This window comes from Mustela putorius, unplaced genomic scaffold (assembly GCF_011764305.1).
Source record: "Mustela putorius furo isolate JIRA1106 unplaced genomic scaffold, ASM1176430v1.1 tig00003972_pilon_pilon_pilon, whole genome shotgun sequence".
In the NCBI taxonomy this organism is placed as follows: Eukaryota; Metazoa; Chordata; class Mammalia; order Carnivora; family Mustelidae; genus Mustela; species Mustela putorius.
In genome coordinates, this window is record NW_025422115.1 from 690,671 (window position 1) to 709,576 (window position 18,906).

The following is an 18,906-nucleotide window of genomic DNA, read 5'->3' on the forward strand; positions in this document are numbered from 1 at the left end:
TTTTATAATTAAACACCAAAGGCTGAAAATCAATTAAACATCAAAACAAAAGATACACTAAGTAAAATTAGGAAAGCTAGAGAGTAATTTAGGAAGATTAAAAAAAGAAAAATGTAGGTAATACGTGAACTGTGTATCTGATAAACCCGAGTATGCTTTTCTCTAAAATCCAGTGAAATGGGGAGTCCAGTTAAAGGCTAATGAAAAAAAGTAAAGCATTTATTGTGAAGAATAAGGAAATAAGAAATATGGGCATCACTATGAAAAACATAACTAAATTTTACTGAAGAGTATGGAAAAAAACTTCAGTAGGGATATATCTTGAGGGGAATGTGGGTGTTACTGAGACTTAAGATCTCCCCAGGTTACTATACATAAAATACAGCTCCCCATTTGGAAAAAAATAATATGTAAAAATAGCAAGTAAAATTATGTTTAAAATACATAGGCGCCTGTGTATTTTAGGGGCGCCTGGGTGGCTCAGTGGGTTAAAGCCTCTGCCTTCGGCTCAGGTCATGATCTCAGGGTCCTGGGATTGAGCCCCACATCAGGCTCTCTGCTCTGCGGGGAGCCTGCTTCCTCCTCTCTCTCTCTCTGCCTCTCTGCCTACTTGTGTTCTCTCTGTCAAATAAATAAAATCTTTTAAAAAATTATAATTAGAGAAACATGAATATCAGGTACTGAAATATCAGGAAAAAATATCATCAAGTAATTCCACCCTTTTCTCCCTGCATCCTTTCCTCCAAATAAGGAAATAGCAGGTTCAAATTGTTTAATGAGTAAGTTTTATAAAACCTTAAGGGCCCAGGCATTCTTACATTACTGAAATGGATTAAGGACATAAAAGAAAACAGAAAATTTGTGAATTGATTTTGACACTAGAAGAATTCTGATATAAAAAAACACAGATTTAAAATAAAGGGAATCATGTACCTTTCATGGAAGACCATGAAAGCACATTTAAGAAATGTAATTGTGTGATTTATATTATTAATACATTGAGGGAGGAAAAAAGCTTGGCAATTTCAATAAAGTGAAAGGGGCACTTGATAAAATTTAACATCCTTTCTTGATGATGAGAAAAGTAGTTAATAATTAGTGTTTGGTGAATACTGCAGTGATCTATCAAAATCATAACAAATCTCAGACTTAACTGTTGAACAATTAGATTTCAAATTTAATGAAGTTCTATGTTTACAAATTAAGCTTTTGTGTCAGACCCAGCCAATGTAAAAATAGAAGAAATATTTTTATGTTATTAATTACATTAACAATATGTGTTATATATTATTAATAATATGTCATTTTTATTTTAATGAAAATAATATTAGCTATCTGATGTCAGCTATCATCTATACATAAATATAAAGGAAATTAATAAACAGCATCTTGAAATAAAACAAAGTTCAGTGAGGTGTAAGCAAGATCAAAATTAGGGAAAAAAAAAAAAAATCAGTGGCCTTACCCAGTAGGAAAACATTCAAAACACTCAAAGCATTAAAGAATCTAACATCAGGAAATAAGAACACCTATAATGCTTAAGACCTATGTGAGGACAGTTCTAGAACTGTACAAAAAGACATGAGAAAAGACGATGGAAAAGAATAAGCAAAGTGATCACTGTAAAAGGGATTCTGGGAAAGTCAATTGCTTACTCATCAGGGAAAAATGCATCAGTGTGGTACGTCGAACACAGTCACGATTTTGCCATGAATTAAAGGTCAAACACTTGGAACAAACTTCCTAAATAAAACTGTTAAAATGATGGGGAAGGCCTATATAAACATGAAAACCAAGAATGAGAAAAGAAAAAAAAATCTGAAGATGGCAACATGGTAACAACAGAAATTGCCATTGTAAATTAAAACACAAGGTCAGAAATACTTGCAATGTAGAAACCAATGGATAATATCACTAACATAGAAGGTTTTTGTGTTTTATTCTGTAAGGAAGAGACAAATCAATCTAACAGAAAAGTTATTTCAAACAGGTGGAAATCCAACTAGCTAATAAACGTATGGATGGCTCCTGCTTGCTCAGTAGTGATCAGGGTCCTTAAAAGTGCAGAGGATGGAGCCAGACCACCTGGGTGGCCCCCAGTGTTGTCTCCTAATTGGCTGTGTGATTATTGACAAGTTACTTAACCTCTCTGTCTCTTTCTTCCTTGATGGAATGAAGATAATGATAATGTCTGCCTTAGAGGCTGTGGTAAGGATTTAAATGATTTGAGGACTGTAAAGTGAGGACAGTAGCACACAGTACCAACTTACAGTGTAATTTATCATCTTCATCATCCTTGTGGTAATAATGTAAATGATCAAATTAGTTTAAGCAGTTAGATTAACAAATATGGTAAAGATTTTTCTTTACCAGTGATGACGAACAAAGGACCCGCTCCAATGTTGTTGGAGGGAACGTGACTTGGTACAAGCCTTGTTAGAAGGTGCTTTGATCAAATGGATTAAAATCTAATCTACACATATCTCTGAGCATTTATATGCTAGGTGTCTGTTTTAGAGAGGCAACTGAGCCTGGGAGAGATATAGTAATCACTCATGGCCACACAGATGCTAAATGCCAGAAATGGGAATTGAATCTAAGTCTGGCTTCCCAGTCCTACTGTGGCCCACAGTTAATAAATATACGAAAGACAATGTTCAGTCTCATTAGTTGGAGGAAAAAAAAAAACACACATTAAAACAACCTGAGGCCATTTTCTTCCTATGAAATTGCTATATATTAAATAAAATGCCTGCAGTTGGCAAAGTTGCAAGGAAATGGATAGGCTTATTCATTGAGCCTAGGAGTAGAAATTAATATCACATTTTAGGAGAGCTTACTGGCAATACTTGGCCCAAACCACAAGAATGGGTATATCCTGTGACTCAACCTTTCCACCTCTAGGAATTTATTTTGGGGGATGCATCATGGACACACAGTTAGCTAAGTATAAAATGAACACAATGTTTATGATTAAAAATTGAAGGATTGGTTAAGTTAATTATGTAATCTTCATATAGAATAATACAGAATAGAAGAACTATTCTATATTATGTACCAGAATTGGTTATTACATTGGGGAATGTTTCCTCTGTCTTTTTTTTTTTTAATCTAAAAGACAAGTGATTAAAAAGTATATAAATTAATATGACTAAAAGATTTTATTTAGCAAGCAATTTCTGCTTGTCACTGTTCTTTACTGCTTTCTGCTGATTATTTCATGGCAACCTCTAAGATACGTATCATTTTATTATTCACATTTTACAGATTAAGAAACTGACAAACCAGAGGGAGTTACATAACTTGTCCAAAGTTTTTCAGCCCATCTGAGGCAGAATCGGAATTTAAACTCAGTTCATCTGCCTCTGGAGTCCCTAATTTTATCCAGTACACTCTGATCCTGTTTTCACAAGATAAGCAAATACAAATGTACATTAAAAACTAGAGATTCATTTTAACTTGTTTAAAAAAATGTAATATTATAAAAACTGTGTTCTTAAACATTTTTTTATAAATTTACACAATTCTTATAATTAATATATATTAGTTTTGTAAAATAGCTTATATTTTAGAAAGAGGAAGTGATAAATGCTGAGAACACAAATGTTTTCTGCCATTTCCAAGGTTCAGAGCTAGGTTTTGGTTGGAATGGATGGCCTCAGCAAGGAGGAGGGGTAGGGTATACGTGGAGAGGGTCTGGGCTAATGAATTCAATTCCATGTCCACTGGCTGGTGGTTGACTTTATGTCCAGGCAAATGATAACCTTGTGGGCTTTGTAATTTCCCATGCTGCTTGCAACTCATGCCATTGGAAGCAGGCCTGCTTCCAAGTAGGGATATGAATGTGAATCCCTTCCAAGTAAAGAGTATTTATTTTCCTCTTACCCAGTCACATGTCTGTCCTCTTCACATTTTACTGGAGAGTCATTTTGTATGTGCATCATCTGGAACCAACTGTTGTATCGTGATGTTGTCACGTTCAAGTATTTACCCCTTTGCATGGAAAGAAAAGTGTCTGATTAGCGGCATGCTTGTTTATACCCAAATGTCCTCCACTTTTTCACATGAGGGTCAAGCTGGGGCTATCAGTAGGACACTTTAGTTTAGTTTTGCTCCTAAATATGTATCTTCCTCTCTAAACCAATTGATGGATTTATTCATGCATATTGATTCTGATTAATTTTTCTATTGCATCAGTTGGTAATTGGTCATAAGGAAATTTATAGCAAAGCATAATAATAATTCCTTTTTTTTTTTTAAAGATTTTATTTATTTGCCAGAGAGAGAGAGAGAGTACACACAAGCAGGCAGAGAGGCAGAGGCAGCGGGGGAAGCAGACTCCCTGCTGAGCAAGGAGCCAGATGCAGGACTCGATCCCAGGACTCTGGGATCATGACCCGAGCCGAAGACAGCTGCTCAACGAACTGAGCCACCCAGGCATCCCATAATAATAATTCTTTAAAGAGAGCTCGAGATGAGAAAACAGTTTTGTTCCCCGTTCCACATAACCAACTTCTGTTATACGCAGATTTTTAAAAATCCTGTCTTCTAAAAAATGAATATAGTATCTTTTTGATTAAAAAATTATTTTATTCACTCAACTTTTAAAAAGTTAATCATATTTGTGATGCTAAAGTATATTTAAGAAGATTTAAAATTCCTTTAAGTAGAAAAAGAAATTGAATAATTTCAGGTCAGATTAAAATCTAAACCAGACTGTCTTCTCTGTAACTTGTCTTCTGGCTCCAGAATCCTGAATCATTACTCAGGAACAGACTTCCTGTACTCTTGCATTTGCGGGCTCATTTACCCAGGAATTAACTGTAACTGTTAGTGCGTGCTTTCTAAAAGCTTTCAGATAGATACATTGTTCATGAAAAGAAAGGGACATGCAAATGCCCATTTCCTTGACTGTTGAATTAAATTTCTAATGATATTGGATCTATATTACTGTTCTGCAGAGGTACCTTCCCCAAACCATTGCCTAATATCTGTGCTCTTCTGTGAGTAGGCAGGCATGCAAAAATGTGTGTGATAAGTCAATCTGAAAAATTTTCTTGTAACAGGTTAAAGACATTGTCTATTATTTTATTCAGTGACCCTTATCTCGGAGTGAAACTAAATCATCCCAAATGTCAACTCAAGAAGACTCTTCAGATGAACTTAGAGACCTCCCTTTGTCACAGATCGAAAATTGTATCATTCCTTTTTGCTTTGATCAACAGAGACCTAAAAATTAAGTTTCGGTCTTAATTTAAGTGACTACCTCATACTGAAAGATGAAAGTATATATAGATTCTTTGCTCTAAATTTTCTTTTGGCTGTGTTTTAACTGTCCTGCTACTTAACAGAGGTTTTATAATCATAAACGGCCAGAGGTGATTTTCTGTGTTCTAAGTATACATGATAAATCCAATTCTCTTGACAGGAAAAATATGCTTAGATTTCCTTTCCTGTTCTATAGGTACTCTTACATGTGGTTTGGCAAGTTGAGATGTTACAAAACTTTTTTTCCTGTATTCTTGTGCTGGAAGTTCAGATACATAAAGACTGTGAAAAATGAAAATCTTCTAAAAATAGTCCTTTTGTTTAATAGTTCAGTGTTTAATTATAATACTAACTATTCAAGTACATGTTTAACTTAAACATATTCCAGTACAAAGTAGGATATTTCCTCTTTCCCATCCTCTTTCTCTTTTCCCAAAGATATTCCTTATAGCAGACAGAGAAGGTGGAGTCAACCGAATGTTCATCAATTGGACAGTTAACAAATAAGTTCCTATTTTGAATATTATATAGTAATTTAAAGAAAAGCCGATCTGTATACTATATACACAGTATCAAATCACTTTGAGAGGGACGCCGGTGGCTCAGTTGGTTAAGCAGCTGCCTTTGGCTCAGGTCATGATCCCAACGTCCTGGGATTGAGTCCCACATCAGGCTTCTTGCTCGGCAGGGAGCCTGCTTCTCCTTCTGCCTTTGTCTGCCATTCTGTCTGCCTGTGCTCGCTCTCTCTACCTCTCTCTCTCTGACAAATAAATCTTAAAAAAAAAAAAAATCACTTTGAGAGATACCAAGTGAGGTTGTAAAACACAGTTTCATGCAGGCCAAAAATTCAAATTACTTTTTTCAAGGGCTTATTTATGAATATAAATTCTCAATACAAATTGAGACAGGATACATGTTAAATTCCTTTCTAATTTCTATGCGGGGGAAGGAATTGTGATATTTCTGGAAGTTCATAGGGACTTTTGGTTTTTTTCTTCCTGTAATTTTTCAAACTTTTCACAAATGTGTAAACTTAAAATAGACAAATTTTAAGATAATATTATATGGAAGTACTCAACACAATAGCCTATGTGGTATCTCTAGCTTTAATAACGGATTTAGTGTCCCTGGGTGGATTCTGTGTTTTGCTGACACAATACTAGGACACTGAAAAAGAGGAAAAGATCGTTTACCAAAAAAATAAAAAACAACAAAAAAAATTACTATAAAATTTATTTTTTTCTACTGATACTTCATGTTCAGCTGTTGACCTTTCCTCACCCTGAAGAAATCATGGAAATTTTAAGATAACAGTATAATGACTGTGGGTTGAGGCACAGCTAAACTGGAATGAAGTCAGGTTGGCAAATTGTCATGCTGTTTTTGTATTTATTTCTTTCAACTTTAACACCCACAATTTATTAAGTGAGACTGTGGATAAAAGAGGAAGCTCAGAATCCTGTTTGGACACCGTTTAGGAAGGAAACCAGGTCTTTATGGGGCACCCCCTTCCTCTAAGCCACTGGCCAGGAAAACCATCTTTCTGTTTAAAACCTATTCAATCTGAGAGGTGGGGTGACTTTGGGAAGGAAGGTGACCTCTCCCTTGTAAAGTGGAATGGCTCTGTTTCCCTCATGACTTATTCAACTCATTTCCACCACTGTTTATAAGAACACTTATGCTGAATGCTTGAAGTGACAGCAATAGTCAGTTAAAATATGGCTCAAATTTCATGCCTTCAAATTTCCTATGTTATTTCAAATTTTTAATCATTATAATCCTGAATGGAGCTTTTGATCAGTTCAAGGTTTGCCGATGTCCTTTGGGAGTTAACAAGGGTGCTTCTTATAAGTAACAAAAGTTTAATCAATACATAGAGAGCTGTGAACTCATAAAAGCATGGCTGCTCTCAAATCTGGAAAGAGAACACTTTGAGGGGACCCACATCGTTTCCAAAATGGTACAGGAGGTATTTTTCTGGGATGCCTTACGCATGGGGGTCCACGGGCAGATTAGGATGTGGAAGTGATGTGACCTGCTGGCTGAGAGAAGCTATCAGAGGAACTTACTTATTTTGAAAACTTCTCAGTGTTTGGTGCACTGTAAATATCTTTGGATGTTGACCTCACCTTCAGCTACGCTCCTGGGTTCAATTTGCATTGCTCCATGGCTGTGAAACACTGTTTTCTTAAAATTAGTTCCTTTATTCCTTTCTTAAAAACATTTTAATTACCTCTTTATTTTGGGATAATTTTAGGTTTATAGGAAAGTTGCAGGGATAATCTAGAGTTCCTATATACCCCTCACCTTGTTTCCCCCAACGTTAACTCTTCACATTGCCATGGTACATTTGTCAAAACTAAAAAAAGAAAACGGACATTGGGCATTACCGTTAACTAAACTTCAGTCTTTATTTGGATATTACCAGTTTTTCCACTAATGTCTTTTTTTTTCTGTTCTGGAATCCAAGCCAGGCTACCACATCGCACTTAATCATCTTATCTCCTTCTGTCTTCTGAACTGTGACAGCTTCCGACTCTTTCCTTTTTCCCATGACCTTGGCAATCTTGAGAAGTACTGGCCAGGAATTTTGTAGAATATTTATCATGTTTAATAAATGAAAATGTATAACCTCTGGGATTTTTGAAGGAAAGCCCATGTAGACCTACTAAAAATTTGTACCACTGATTTTCCTTTAATAACCCAGTTTTACCCTGTTGATTGTTACTTTATCCTCTTACCAGTTTAATAGCATTCTAGAATTTAAAGTTGATGTATGATGGGTTTAATATTTGCTGCATATCTGTTTCATCTGTGTGTGCTTTGTACGGTCTCAGCTTTGCCAGTTTAAGCCCCCTAGAAATTTGGTGTTTTATCTGTTGTTTATGACAGATTCGAGATGGACAACCAAATTGCTACGTGTTGAAGAATAAAGATTTAGAACAAGCTTTTAAAGGAGCTATTTACTTGGAAATGGACCTCATATATAACCCGGTGAGTCTAGCTGGACCAAACATACCTCCCAGCTTCTCTCTACCTAGAGTAAAAGATGACCAGCCTGGTGAGACTCAAATCTCAGATCCATGTAAAATGTTTCAGACATGTTGCCACTAGAGAGAGAGAAGAGGGTTTTGAACTTCGACTCTAGAAGCAGTGCGGGACAATCCAGTTTTTAACTGGTATTAATCCCCTTGAGTCAGTAGAAATGATGGTATTTAATTCCCAGGACATCCAAATGTCAAGGAAAAACAAAACAAAACAAAAAAGTAAAAAAAAAAAAAAAAAAGAAAAGAAAAGAAAAAGAGAAATTTGTCAGCTTTATTTCCAGTAATCTTGAAGGTCACAGCTGGCAGTCAGACAAAGGTAGGTATTTTCAACCTCCTGACGTGTTATTTCGTTGTTACGGTAGATGTCTTGCTATCCAACACTATCAAGAGAAGTAGTTACTCATTTGGAAACTACAGTTGAAGGAGGAGTTTTTAAAACCTCTCTTCAATCTTCAGTTTACTATAAAATATGTAGATAATCTTTTGCCCATCTTTAGCTATGGGCATAAAATCTGTTTTTTATAGCATGGATTTATTATGTTTAGTTTTGTAACCTGTTCCTTGCATAAATACACTCATAACATCGATAATAATATCTACTTTCAGTATTGTTTTTTTATTTTAAGTGGACATCTAATTTAAAGATCCAAAACAATCTGAGTATAGAATTTTCCAGACTGTTTTTTCCCCATAAAATCATTACCTCATTATCTTTTTAGGGACTGACCTTTATCAAGGCTTTCTAGAGCGACCCAGATTTCAAGTCTTGGGGTCCATGCTTGGATTTCAATGATTTATAGGATACTTGATTAAAATATGGAATTATAATAATGGGCAAAACCGGCAGATTGGGAGTTAACACAGCTGATTCTCGGTGGGCATGTGATTTGATTGTTGGGAGAGGAGATTCCTTCACGTGCAGAGATGTGGCCTACTTAGCTGTGACCGTGCATATGCCGTGGTATCAGCCGCCGGTTCCAGAAAGGCAAAGGAGCACGCGGGTTAATCCAGTTAGCGGTATAAATGAATGTAGGGTAATGGAGTTTTTATGGTATTTATAAGAATGGCTGCCATTTAGTGGCCACCTACAATGGGCCAGGCTCTGACATTATTGCATTTAATCCTCCCAGTAAACCTGGTAAATAGGTATCGTTAATGCCATTTTATGATGAGCCAATGGAATTAAATACGAGAGCTGATTTACTCATAAATGGGTGAGTCAGCATACTCACCATGTCTTTCTGATTCTGCAGTGATTCCTATGCTACTCTGCATAGGAGTAAATACACTCTGCAGTGTATTTAAGGAATTATTCATAAAATCAACGGCGGGGACATTATTATATTTTTAGCCTCCAGTATGGAGATGGTGATGTTACATCCTTACCATTACCATTGAGTTCGCTTTCCCTTCGAGGAAATCCTCTGGGCATCTTGTACTGTCCGTGACCCTGCATTTCCTGTTTTCTTCTGGCCACACTTGTATACATAGTCTGTGTACACAGGTAAAACCCAAGTTTTAGGGAAGAGAGCATTATCGAGAAAATATGTTAGTGCCATTTCCCAGTTGTCCATCCAGTGGAGTGGAGAGGGACTTGAATTTTATTCTTTGAGCTTTTCCTCAGTACAGTGATTGGGACAAGCCAGAAAATCTCTCTGAGCCTCAGTTTATCCCCCACAAAATGGGTCTCACACGATTCATCTACTTATTTTTCCATAGAATTGAGAGGAAATGGGATTCTCTGTGGAAAGATGTTCTTAAAAGCAGGAAACTGATTTTCACAGACAAGGTGAAAAAATGGTTCAAAACCTTGATGGGAATGCAGTTTTATTGCTTTGAAACTGGTTCTAGAGCCTCCTGAACTCAACCAGCACAGGGGTTTTAAAATACCTCCACTGATTTGCAAAGTGGTTGCAACAGTCTTGGCATTCCCCTGGATCCAGTCTGACCTACCCCAGTGTGCTGGGGAAATGAGATCCCCAAGAACACATTAAGGGGTGTCCTCTGTCACCTCAGCTCCCTGCCAAAGGCCTGAGGGTCAGAAGATATTGGTTTCCACATTCTTCCCAGTCATTAACAAGAAAAAGAGAAGAATGAAGTCCATTTAAATGCTCTCTCTCTTTTTTTTTTTTTTCTAAACAATGATGTCTTTCTAGGTCAAAGCAAGTATTAGGACTTTTACTCCCAAAGAAAAGCGCTTTGTTGAAGATACCCGCAAGCTGTCCAAGAAGGTAGGTGGGTACCCTTTAAAGGGGCCCTGATACACTCAGCACAGGAAGTGCTTATTTGTCCTCACTTAGCATCTCTCTCCTCCTCCCCCCTCCCCTCCCTTCCTTCTCCTCCTCCCCCTTCCCCCTCCCTTTCTCTCTCTGCCCCTCCATGTACCTCTCCTTCCCTTTCTCCCTCCTTCTCTCCCCCACCCCCCAATTCTCTCAGCTTCTCCCCATCTCCACTCCTTCCTGGGCCTCTCCCCGTCTGTCCCAGAACAAGGACCTCAGTCAGCAGGATAAGAAGGGACGGACTGAAAACTAAATGTTGGATGAAGGAGAAGGTGTCACCCCTCTGTTCATCTCCTGCGTCATTCTGTCAAGGAACATTCCTAGTGCCAGCAGCGGCTGTAGACTGACTCAGCTCACCCTGCTAGCCTCAATCAGTTAAGGCCCTTTCCGCCTCTGTCCTGTCAAGGTCACAGGGAGGTGCTCTGCCCAGGGAGGCCTTAACTGCCTCAGCCCAGCAGATCTTAGGGTTCTCTAGCCTCAAGATCCCTCATGATGCTCCTACCATTTTTGTACTGTCTACACATTTGGAATGTGTTGGCATTTTACCGCATTCTGGGTCAACTCTCTCCCTCTGCTGGTTTCCCTTAATCCCCCTCTCATCGGTTCAACAAAAAGGGATGATCAGGGCCCAGTAGGGGACGTTTTGCATTTTTTTAACATGACCTTTATATTTCTTTTCAGAGTCCCTCCCTGTCTTACTCTGAAGCAGCCCAGGATTTCACTCAGTACCTATTGTCCCTCCTCAGTTGTGTAACAAAGAACAAAGTGTCCCCTTTTTAAAGTGTTTATTACTTCCACCACTTCCTGTGGGGTGAGCAGCTGTGGATGACATAAAGCCGTTAAATATAAACGCATCTCCTCACCCTTTTGTTTCCCATGAACTTCTGGGCACACTTGGGAAAGGCCTGGAATGTCTTCTGAAGGGAGCATCCCCGTGTTTTGTTTTGGTCTGCCATAACATTGAGTGTAATATTTATTCGGTGTAATCTGAGTAAACGTCTTTTATTATTTTTATTATTATTATTATTATTACTACTGCCTTGTGCCCTATTTTCTTGAAAGTTAAAACCTGCGGTTGGAGTCTCTGGGCTGGCTGCTTTGCAAACAAGTTGAAATGAATCTGCCTACAACTGGGAGAAAGGACATTTACTTTGCCAAGCACGACCTCCACAGGGGGTGGCTTTGGGCTCTGAGAGCTCCAGGGGATTTAGGGCTGAGATCCTCAGGTCTGTTAGGACCTTCCCCACATGTCTTTCACCTCAGCATGTTTCCAGATTTTTACACACTTTGAGCTTATGTTGAATTATGATGCAGGTACTTGAGATCCTTACCCATGGCAGGCACCTTTCAAAGTGTCCACAAGGTAAATACTAAGATCAACCCCATCCTATAGGACCAGAGAGGTTAGGAAACTGGTTGGAGGCTGCACAGCTAAGAGTTGGGAGAGCTGGATTCTCCTCCCAGAATTAGACTTTCCTGTAGTCTTTTCCTTCTAGACTCTATGAGCTAGAATACTTGTACATCTAGTTTCTACAAAAATCCATCCATTTCCTTCTAAACTAATAAGCTCTCTCTCTCTCTCTCACATACACACACACACAGACACATACACACACCACCCCAAATGCCTTGCTTCCGTAGCTTTTGCCAGCTCGGTTTTGTCCTGAATATTATTGAAACAGGCTACTCTCCATCAAAAGAGCTACAAAGTGCATTGTATTTTTTTCCTTCTGTGGATGATGGTGTTTTAGGAAGAATTTTAGAAAAAGCATGAGGAATTTTTCCTGTCTATTTTTTTTTTTTTGAATTGGCAGCTATGCAGACTATAACTTAAATGACGGAGCCGCCTGATCTAAAGAGAATATTTAGAGTATTTCAATCTCGTTCCTTATTTTCCATTCTTTTTATTAGATCTTATCGAGGGATATAGACCGTGTGAAAAGAATCACCATGGCAATGTGGAATACAATACAGTTCCTTAAAAGCTGCTTCCAGTGGGAATCCACGGGGAGAAGTGCCGTTGCATTTGTGGTAAGCCTCGATTTTATGTTCAAATTATTTGTGTTTGAGTCTCAAATCCAAACGCAGATGAGTTTTATTTTACACACATGATGCAGGATTCTACACATTGAATGCAGCCGAAGTTCACACCTGTAAGGAAACTTCAAAATATAAATGATATCCATCTGTGTATCTTTCTGAAATATACTACAGCGTAGGTGACTAGGTAGATGTCTAAGACTGTACGTACAGCAGATTTACCCTTGGAAACCCCTTCAGTTACCCAAAGCTTCCTCAGACACTATCTCTCAGTAAGTTTACAGACCTCAATTCTATATTTTTGTAAAATGTTTTTTTCCACTCAAAAAGGTATCTTTATTCAGGGTGGTTTTTATATTAACTGTGTCCCTGTAGTCCCTCCATTGTTACTATTTCTCTCCCTCTGTCCCAGTGAGTGCCAGTGTTTTGTGAAAAAAGTGATGGTTGAAGACTCACATGATGAAATTGCTTGTTTATAATTTAAGTAAATCTTCACAGACTTTGATATAAAAACATTGATTTCTATCAAACTACTTAAGTCACATGACAAGGTGACCCAACACCACAGAAGGGAGTGACTAATGTAAGTCAGAGCATTCTTCCTTCTCTCTGGTGAACCATCCTTAGGAGTGAAATAAAACCACAAAATCTTCTTGCAAGAGCTGCAAGCGTTCTCAGAACCACCTAAGTTAACCTCTGAGAGCCCAGGACTCTTTTAACGACTTGAAAGTTGGTGCCATGCCCTCAACTTAGGCCTCCGGGCACCCTCTGCCATTTGTAAAAAGGACTTGTTCTTGAAGAGATTGGTAGTGTCAGACATGGAAAGAGACACCAAATATCTCCCGACTGCTAATCTTGCCCCCCCCCCTTTTTTTTAATCATGTTATTAACCTTTGTATTTTTGCAAAGATCACAATAAGGCCTAACAGGATGTGTGAGTGGTTCTGAGTCAGGATCTTCGGTAAATCATGAATCTTCTGCCTCTGTTTTTCTTCTTCTTCTTTTTTTTTTAATTGTCCATGCTTTCTCCAACCTCATAGGCACATCTTCATTTAAAAAAAAAAAAAAAATTAAGGACGCTTGGGTGGCTCAGTCATTAGACATCTGCCTTCAGCTTAGGTCATGATCCCAGCGTCCAGGGATCAAGGCCAGCATTGGGCTGCCTGCTCAGCGGGGTGTCTGCTTCTCCCACCCCCCCTGCTTTGTGTTCCCGCTCTCACTGTCTCTCTGTCAAATAAATAAATAAATACAATCTTTAATTATTTTTTCTTTAAATCAGCCTAAGATATCAGTGCGTTCAAGGTCATTCCCATCTTTATTCCTTATTACACATATCACAAACACACTATATCAGCTCCACAAGAGACTTTTTCTTTGCCGTGGAGAACGTTCTGTTTGGTTTCATTAATTTTAGATTTTCGTTGCCTCAAGATGTAGAGGGCCTATGAGGGCTGTGACCTGGACTTTTAATATACTTCTTCTTTGGTCTGAAGCTGCTAAAAACAACTGGCCTTAATAAAAACATAAATAAGAGTGCTGTTAATCCGTATCTGTCTTGGTCTGGCATTTATTCATCTACTTCTTTTTCTTTCAATGTTCTCCTCAGCTGGGGACTTCGTGTTGGCGTCCTCCTCAGCCTCCCCACCTGCACTTCCCACCTGAATTCTCTTCAAAACTTTCCACAGAATGTTCTCTTGTGATTCTGGGCACAGGAGGAAAGTCAACACCATCGGTGGCTTCTTCCAGTCAGCACTGCAGCCAGCCCCTTTGAGGAGGAAAGGATTTCCTCTTTCTTGAGCTTAATTTCTGGCCTTGCGATTTTTAGAAAAACAGAGCTCCATTGCACGGACTTCTGTAAAGGAATGACAGAAATGATTAATGGGCTGTTGGCCTGATCTGAAGAAAGATTAGAACAAATGAATAGAAATAGGTCGTCTACTCGAGGGGACTTCTCAATGGGAAGGGGGCATTGGCAATGGGTCCACCGCCCAGTCCCGGCACATGTCCGTCCTGGGGGGGCACTACGGCGGGAAACACATTCCTAGGCTAGCAGACTGCAGTGGCTGCTTCATCCTTTCAAATCACTGTGGCCCCAAAATTGAAGATAAAGGCTCTTCCATTATCCATATAAAGGCTCTCCTCTTTGGTTCTCCACAGTATGATGTTGCAAGGATACATGGGTTTGGGAGAGTCTCCATTGTCTCTGTGTGTGTGTTTACTGGGGGATGTTTCCCACTGGACGTCACTGAGAAAGTGCAGTCAACCAGGAACGCAACGTGCGTGCACCTTTTCTCTGGAGGTACTAGAATGAGGAGTGCTCCCTTCAAGGTATCCCTTTCCAGTTTTGATTTGAAATCCCGTGTCCCAACGTTTATCTCGTGTCTACTTGGACCAGCCTTGGCAGATCTCAGAGATACTACGGATACAGAGAGAGGTGGTTTCGCCCCTCCCTGAGCAGATGAAGGGTTATGTTACTAGAGACTGCTTTTGTGACTGTTATCATCATGGTCATTCCAAAAGTCTGTTCCTAAAGTAAGAGCATATAAAGAAAAGGTACTTTCAGAATAAAAGAAAGTATGTATATTAGTCTCCCTTATTATATTTTAAGACCATGGGTATCTAAGTCTTCATTTGTGGAGAGAACTTTTTGCTTTTCGACCTCCTGCCTACCTACTTCTGATGTTAGCCTCCTGTAGGGTGTACAGATGGTTAGTTTCATCCTTCAGGGCCACCACTGGCTGTGGTACTGTGTCCCTGACTCTGAGGAACCGCATTAAGGGTTATCTTTCTGCAAAGTGTTGGGTCCTCAGGTGACCTGGGCCAGAGAAAGGAAGGGCTCCTGTGATGCCAAAGCCCTGCTTCTTTTCCTTGCTGCCCTGTGGAGAGCACTGGGTTTGTCTTCAGGGCTACAGCCTGAGTCTCTCCTATGACCCACCAGGCACAAGGTGCTGTTACTGGTCCTTATTCATCCGTGCGACCATTGAAGCTTCGCCCACTTGTCTTGGCGCTGTAGGAGCCGAAGAATTTTGTGGTGATTTAAAGCAAAGTCTCAGGCCGAGGTTTTACTATGTAATAGGACTGCATTTGAAGGCCTTTCTGTATTCGAAAGAAGGATCCATAGTGCCTGAGGGCTCACAGCACAGGTGGGTAAAGAAGTGTTTCTGGTGGGCCAGTTCTCAGTGGGGCTATGTCTTCCTCCCAAGGTCCTAGAAGTGACTCCAGCAGCACAAGCTAAGGGCAAAACTATAGGATTTTTTTTTCTTATGTTTTGTCAGATAATTTAAAGTAGCCTATTAATGTCATGTCAGTGTTTCTATTTTCAGATGAGACACAACATGAACCTTGTACGATCGTGTTGAGGGTACTGTGGCTGTTCACTTTAAGACGTAAGCAAAGCATACGTTTTCTAAGGATTCCTATGGGTGTGGATAGGATATATTCATATATCTTATGTTGAAAGCAGGGTTAAAGACAAGTGGCCTATAAAGATAGAAGTCCACATGGTGTCTGGTCAGAAGTGGGTGGACAAACATGGGGTGAATTTATCTATTAGACTGTCCAGGCATAAGCCCCTCCACCCTGGGATTAATACCCTCTCCACTTACCCAGGGGACTGTACTCCTTCCCAACACTCGGAGAAGAGTGTTTTTAATTCACTGGAACATGCTATGCGAATGTTGCCTACAACCTTGAGTTCATTGTTGTAAGAAATTAAATTTGGATTTTTTCAGAGGGGTTGAGCCATTCCGAAGCATGTGTCTATAGGCTTGATTTCTGTTTTGTTAGACAACAGGATATCTTGCTCATTGTTGTCTCTTGAGTCTTTCTCTTTCCTCCAGATTTTCTAGATATTTTACTTTGTGGCATTTTCTGAGCTTGACTCATTATAAATTAAATATGTATATATTTTCTTTTTTCTGCTCAGAGTCCCTATTCTCAACTTTTCCAATGGGAAAACAAATTAATAGGAGATGTCACTTTATTGACAGAGGCCAAGGGTAACTAAAAATCATGCTTAGAAGAAGCACATCTGGGTATTTCCCTGTGAATGGATTTGTAATTACACATGGTGTTTCATAGACCTGCACATGGCTATTTTCAGACACAGACTTTCACCTCTAGGGATCTTTAAGAGCTCACGTTTCGGTGCTTACTGTGTGTCTAGTGCTGTCTAAAGCCTCTTGGAAATGTTACCTCGTCTAGTCCTCACCAATACCTGCTGATGTAGGTACCAGTTATTGCCTTCTTTGTACAGATGAGAAAAATGAACCCATAGAGGTTAAAGAGAGTGTCAGAGCTCATATGCTTTTAAGCCCAGCTGGGATATTAACCCAGACCATCAGGCTTTGGAGTCCATGTGTTTAACCAATGGGCTATACTACCTCTCACTGATGTTCAGAATGCAGTAATTGTGGTCCTTGTACTTAAATAGATGATAATGACTCTAGGGACAAGGACACTGGTCATTTCAGATATGTGTTTAGGTGGAATGAATGGGAGTTAAGCCTTTTCCAAGTTGCTTTGGGGGAGGGGGATCCCTCATCATGTGGGTGGGAATAATTCTTAGTCATGGTCATTAACATTGGCAAGAGATAGAGCCAGAACTGAAGAGGCATAAGGTGGAGATGTCTGTGCCATATCTGTGGAAGAGCCCGGACCCTGGGAATCACATGCACATGACATCCTTGGAATCTAGCTGGATGGTCTGGAAAATCTCAGTGGCTGGTTCCAGGCTGAGACCCAAATTGAAGACGGAGTTATTTTTACCCACATTTCAGGGGAAGCTCTTAGATGATGGAGAGCATGAAGGCTGAAAACAACTACATGAGGGGGGTCATGGATAGACTATATACTTTTGCCAGATTCCTTTTGAGAATTCCAGGTTATTCGAAATAAGGAATAAGAGTAGAGACAAGGACATTTATCTATCTATCTACCTTAGTGCATTCCTTCAAAATGTCTTAAGGCAACAACTATCATAGAAAGAGATAGATCCGTATTTCTTGTGGTGGGGAGCAATGGGGTACTCTATAGTCTATCCCCATGTTTCAATACAAATACATTATTTAATGATAGGATAAATGGAATTTGTTCTCCAAAGATAGTTCTGCATTGTGATGTTTGTACCATAGAATCAGTCATCTATAGAGGGTTTTTGTTTTATTTTTCTGTTGGGTACATGTATTTTACAAATTCCAATACTGTCTTTGAAAAGACCTAAAGTTACATTATGGCAAAAGTAAGTGTTTTGTTTTTTTTTTTTTTTATGACAAAAAAGCATTTACTTGACAGACGGCATCATCAGAAGATTATTTTAAATAGCAAAGTTCTCCTAATGCTGTAAAAAAGGATTGCATTTTTTTTTTCTTCAATTTTCTACTAGTCTTTCAGGCACACACCTATTGCTTCAAGAGAGGCAAGTCTGTGGGGCATTGATGGATTCCTTATTTTATTAAATTTTTACTTGGGACGTTTGATGTTAAAAAGTAATCTAAATCTACCATATATCAATGGGTATCTTCATAAAGCTATGGTTTTAACATCTGTGACTTTTTTCCTCAATTTTTTGAGTGTCAGAAAATGAAGAATTTCTTCTTCAGAGTCGACAGGGCCTGTAATATGAGACATAATTTAAAGCATCAATCAACCTCTCCTTCTCCAATAAGGTTAAAAATACAGTTCCCCACTTTCTCAGTGAAATTCCATATTTAGCATACATGGGATTCTTAGCTTTGAGAGATCCTGGAATGTTGAGAAAGGTGAAATGACTTCTCATCGAACTTACAAACAACAGCAACAGTAACGGAATGGACCCTTCCAACCCACATGCTACACGGGTGAATAAACACACACACACACACACACACACACACACAGGAGACTAAGAAGCAAAGGTATCTGGGAGATACAAAGTTTCTCCGTGAAACATTTTATGGAAACAGTTTAATTAGCCCTTTTATGAGATCTTGAGGATTACTTCTGTCCAGGATCCATTGTGTGGTCTAAAGAATATTCAGGTTGAATGTACTTTGCTACAAATGACAGCGATAATGGGAATTTTATTTTTACATCAGACTTTTAAAATAGTGCTGGTCCATGTCTTCTCGATGCTTTTGATATTTATGTATTAACTGTGTCTAAAAGATTTACTTCTTCTCTAAGTTCTATCATCAATTTATTCAGAACTTGATGCACCTGCATTTGATTAAGCATTTGGTGGCCGTGTTTCCATCTCCACCAGAAGTCAGTTGTATGTGCAGAACAGACCTCAC

At 38.9% G+C, this 18,906-nt stretch overlaps 1 protein-coding gene across 10 annotated transcripts in view; it reads left to right on the forward strand.

Annotated features, from left to right (window-relative positions):
* MCTP2 (multiple C2 and transmembrane domain containing 2) overlaps positions 1 to 18,906 on the forward strand; it is a 237,680-nt gene that overhangs the window by 147,262 nt on the left and 71,512 nt on the right. For 9 of the 10 annotated variants that reach the window (XR_006603939.1, XM_045070813.1, XM_045070814.1 and 6 more), the window contains 3 exons: positions 8,161 to 8,262; positions 10,472 to 10,546; positions 12,506 to 12,625. Coding sequence is in view for 9 of the 10 variants with exons in the window: in XM_045070813.1 (XP_044926748.1) it covers positions 8,161 to 8,262; positions 10,472 to 10,546; positions 12,506 to 12,625 (297 nt within the window). In the remaining variant the exon portion in view is untranslated. Of the gene's footprint in view, positions 1 to 8,160; positions 8,263 to 10,471; positions 10,547 to 12,505; positions 12,626 to 15,942; positions 16,021 to 18,906 lie in introns of all 10 variants that reach the window. The other variant, XM_045070817.1, reaches the window with a different exon arrangement.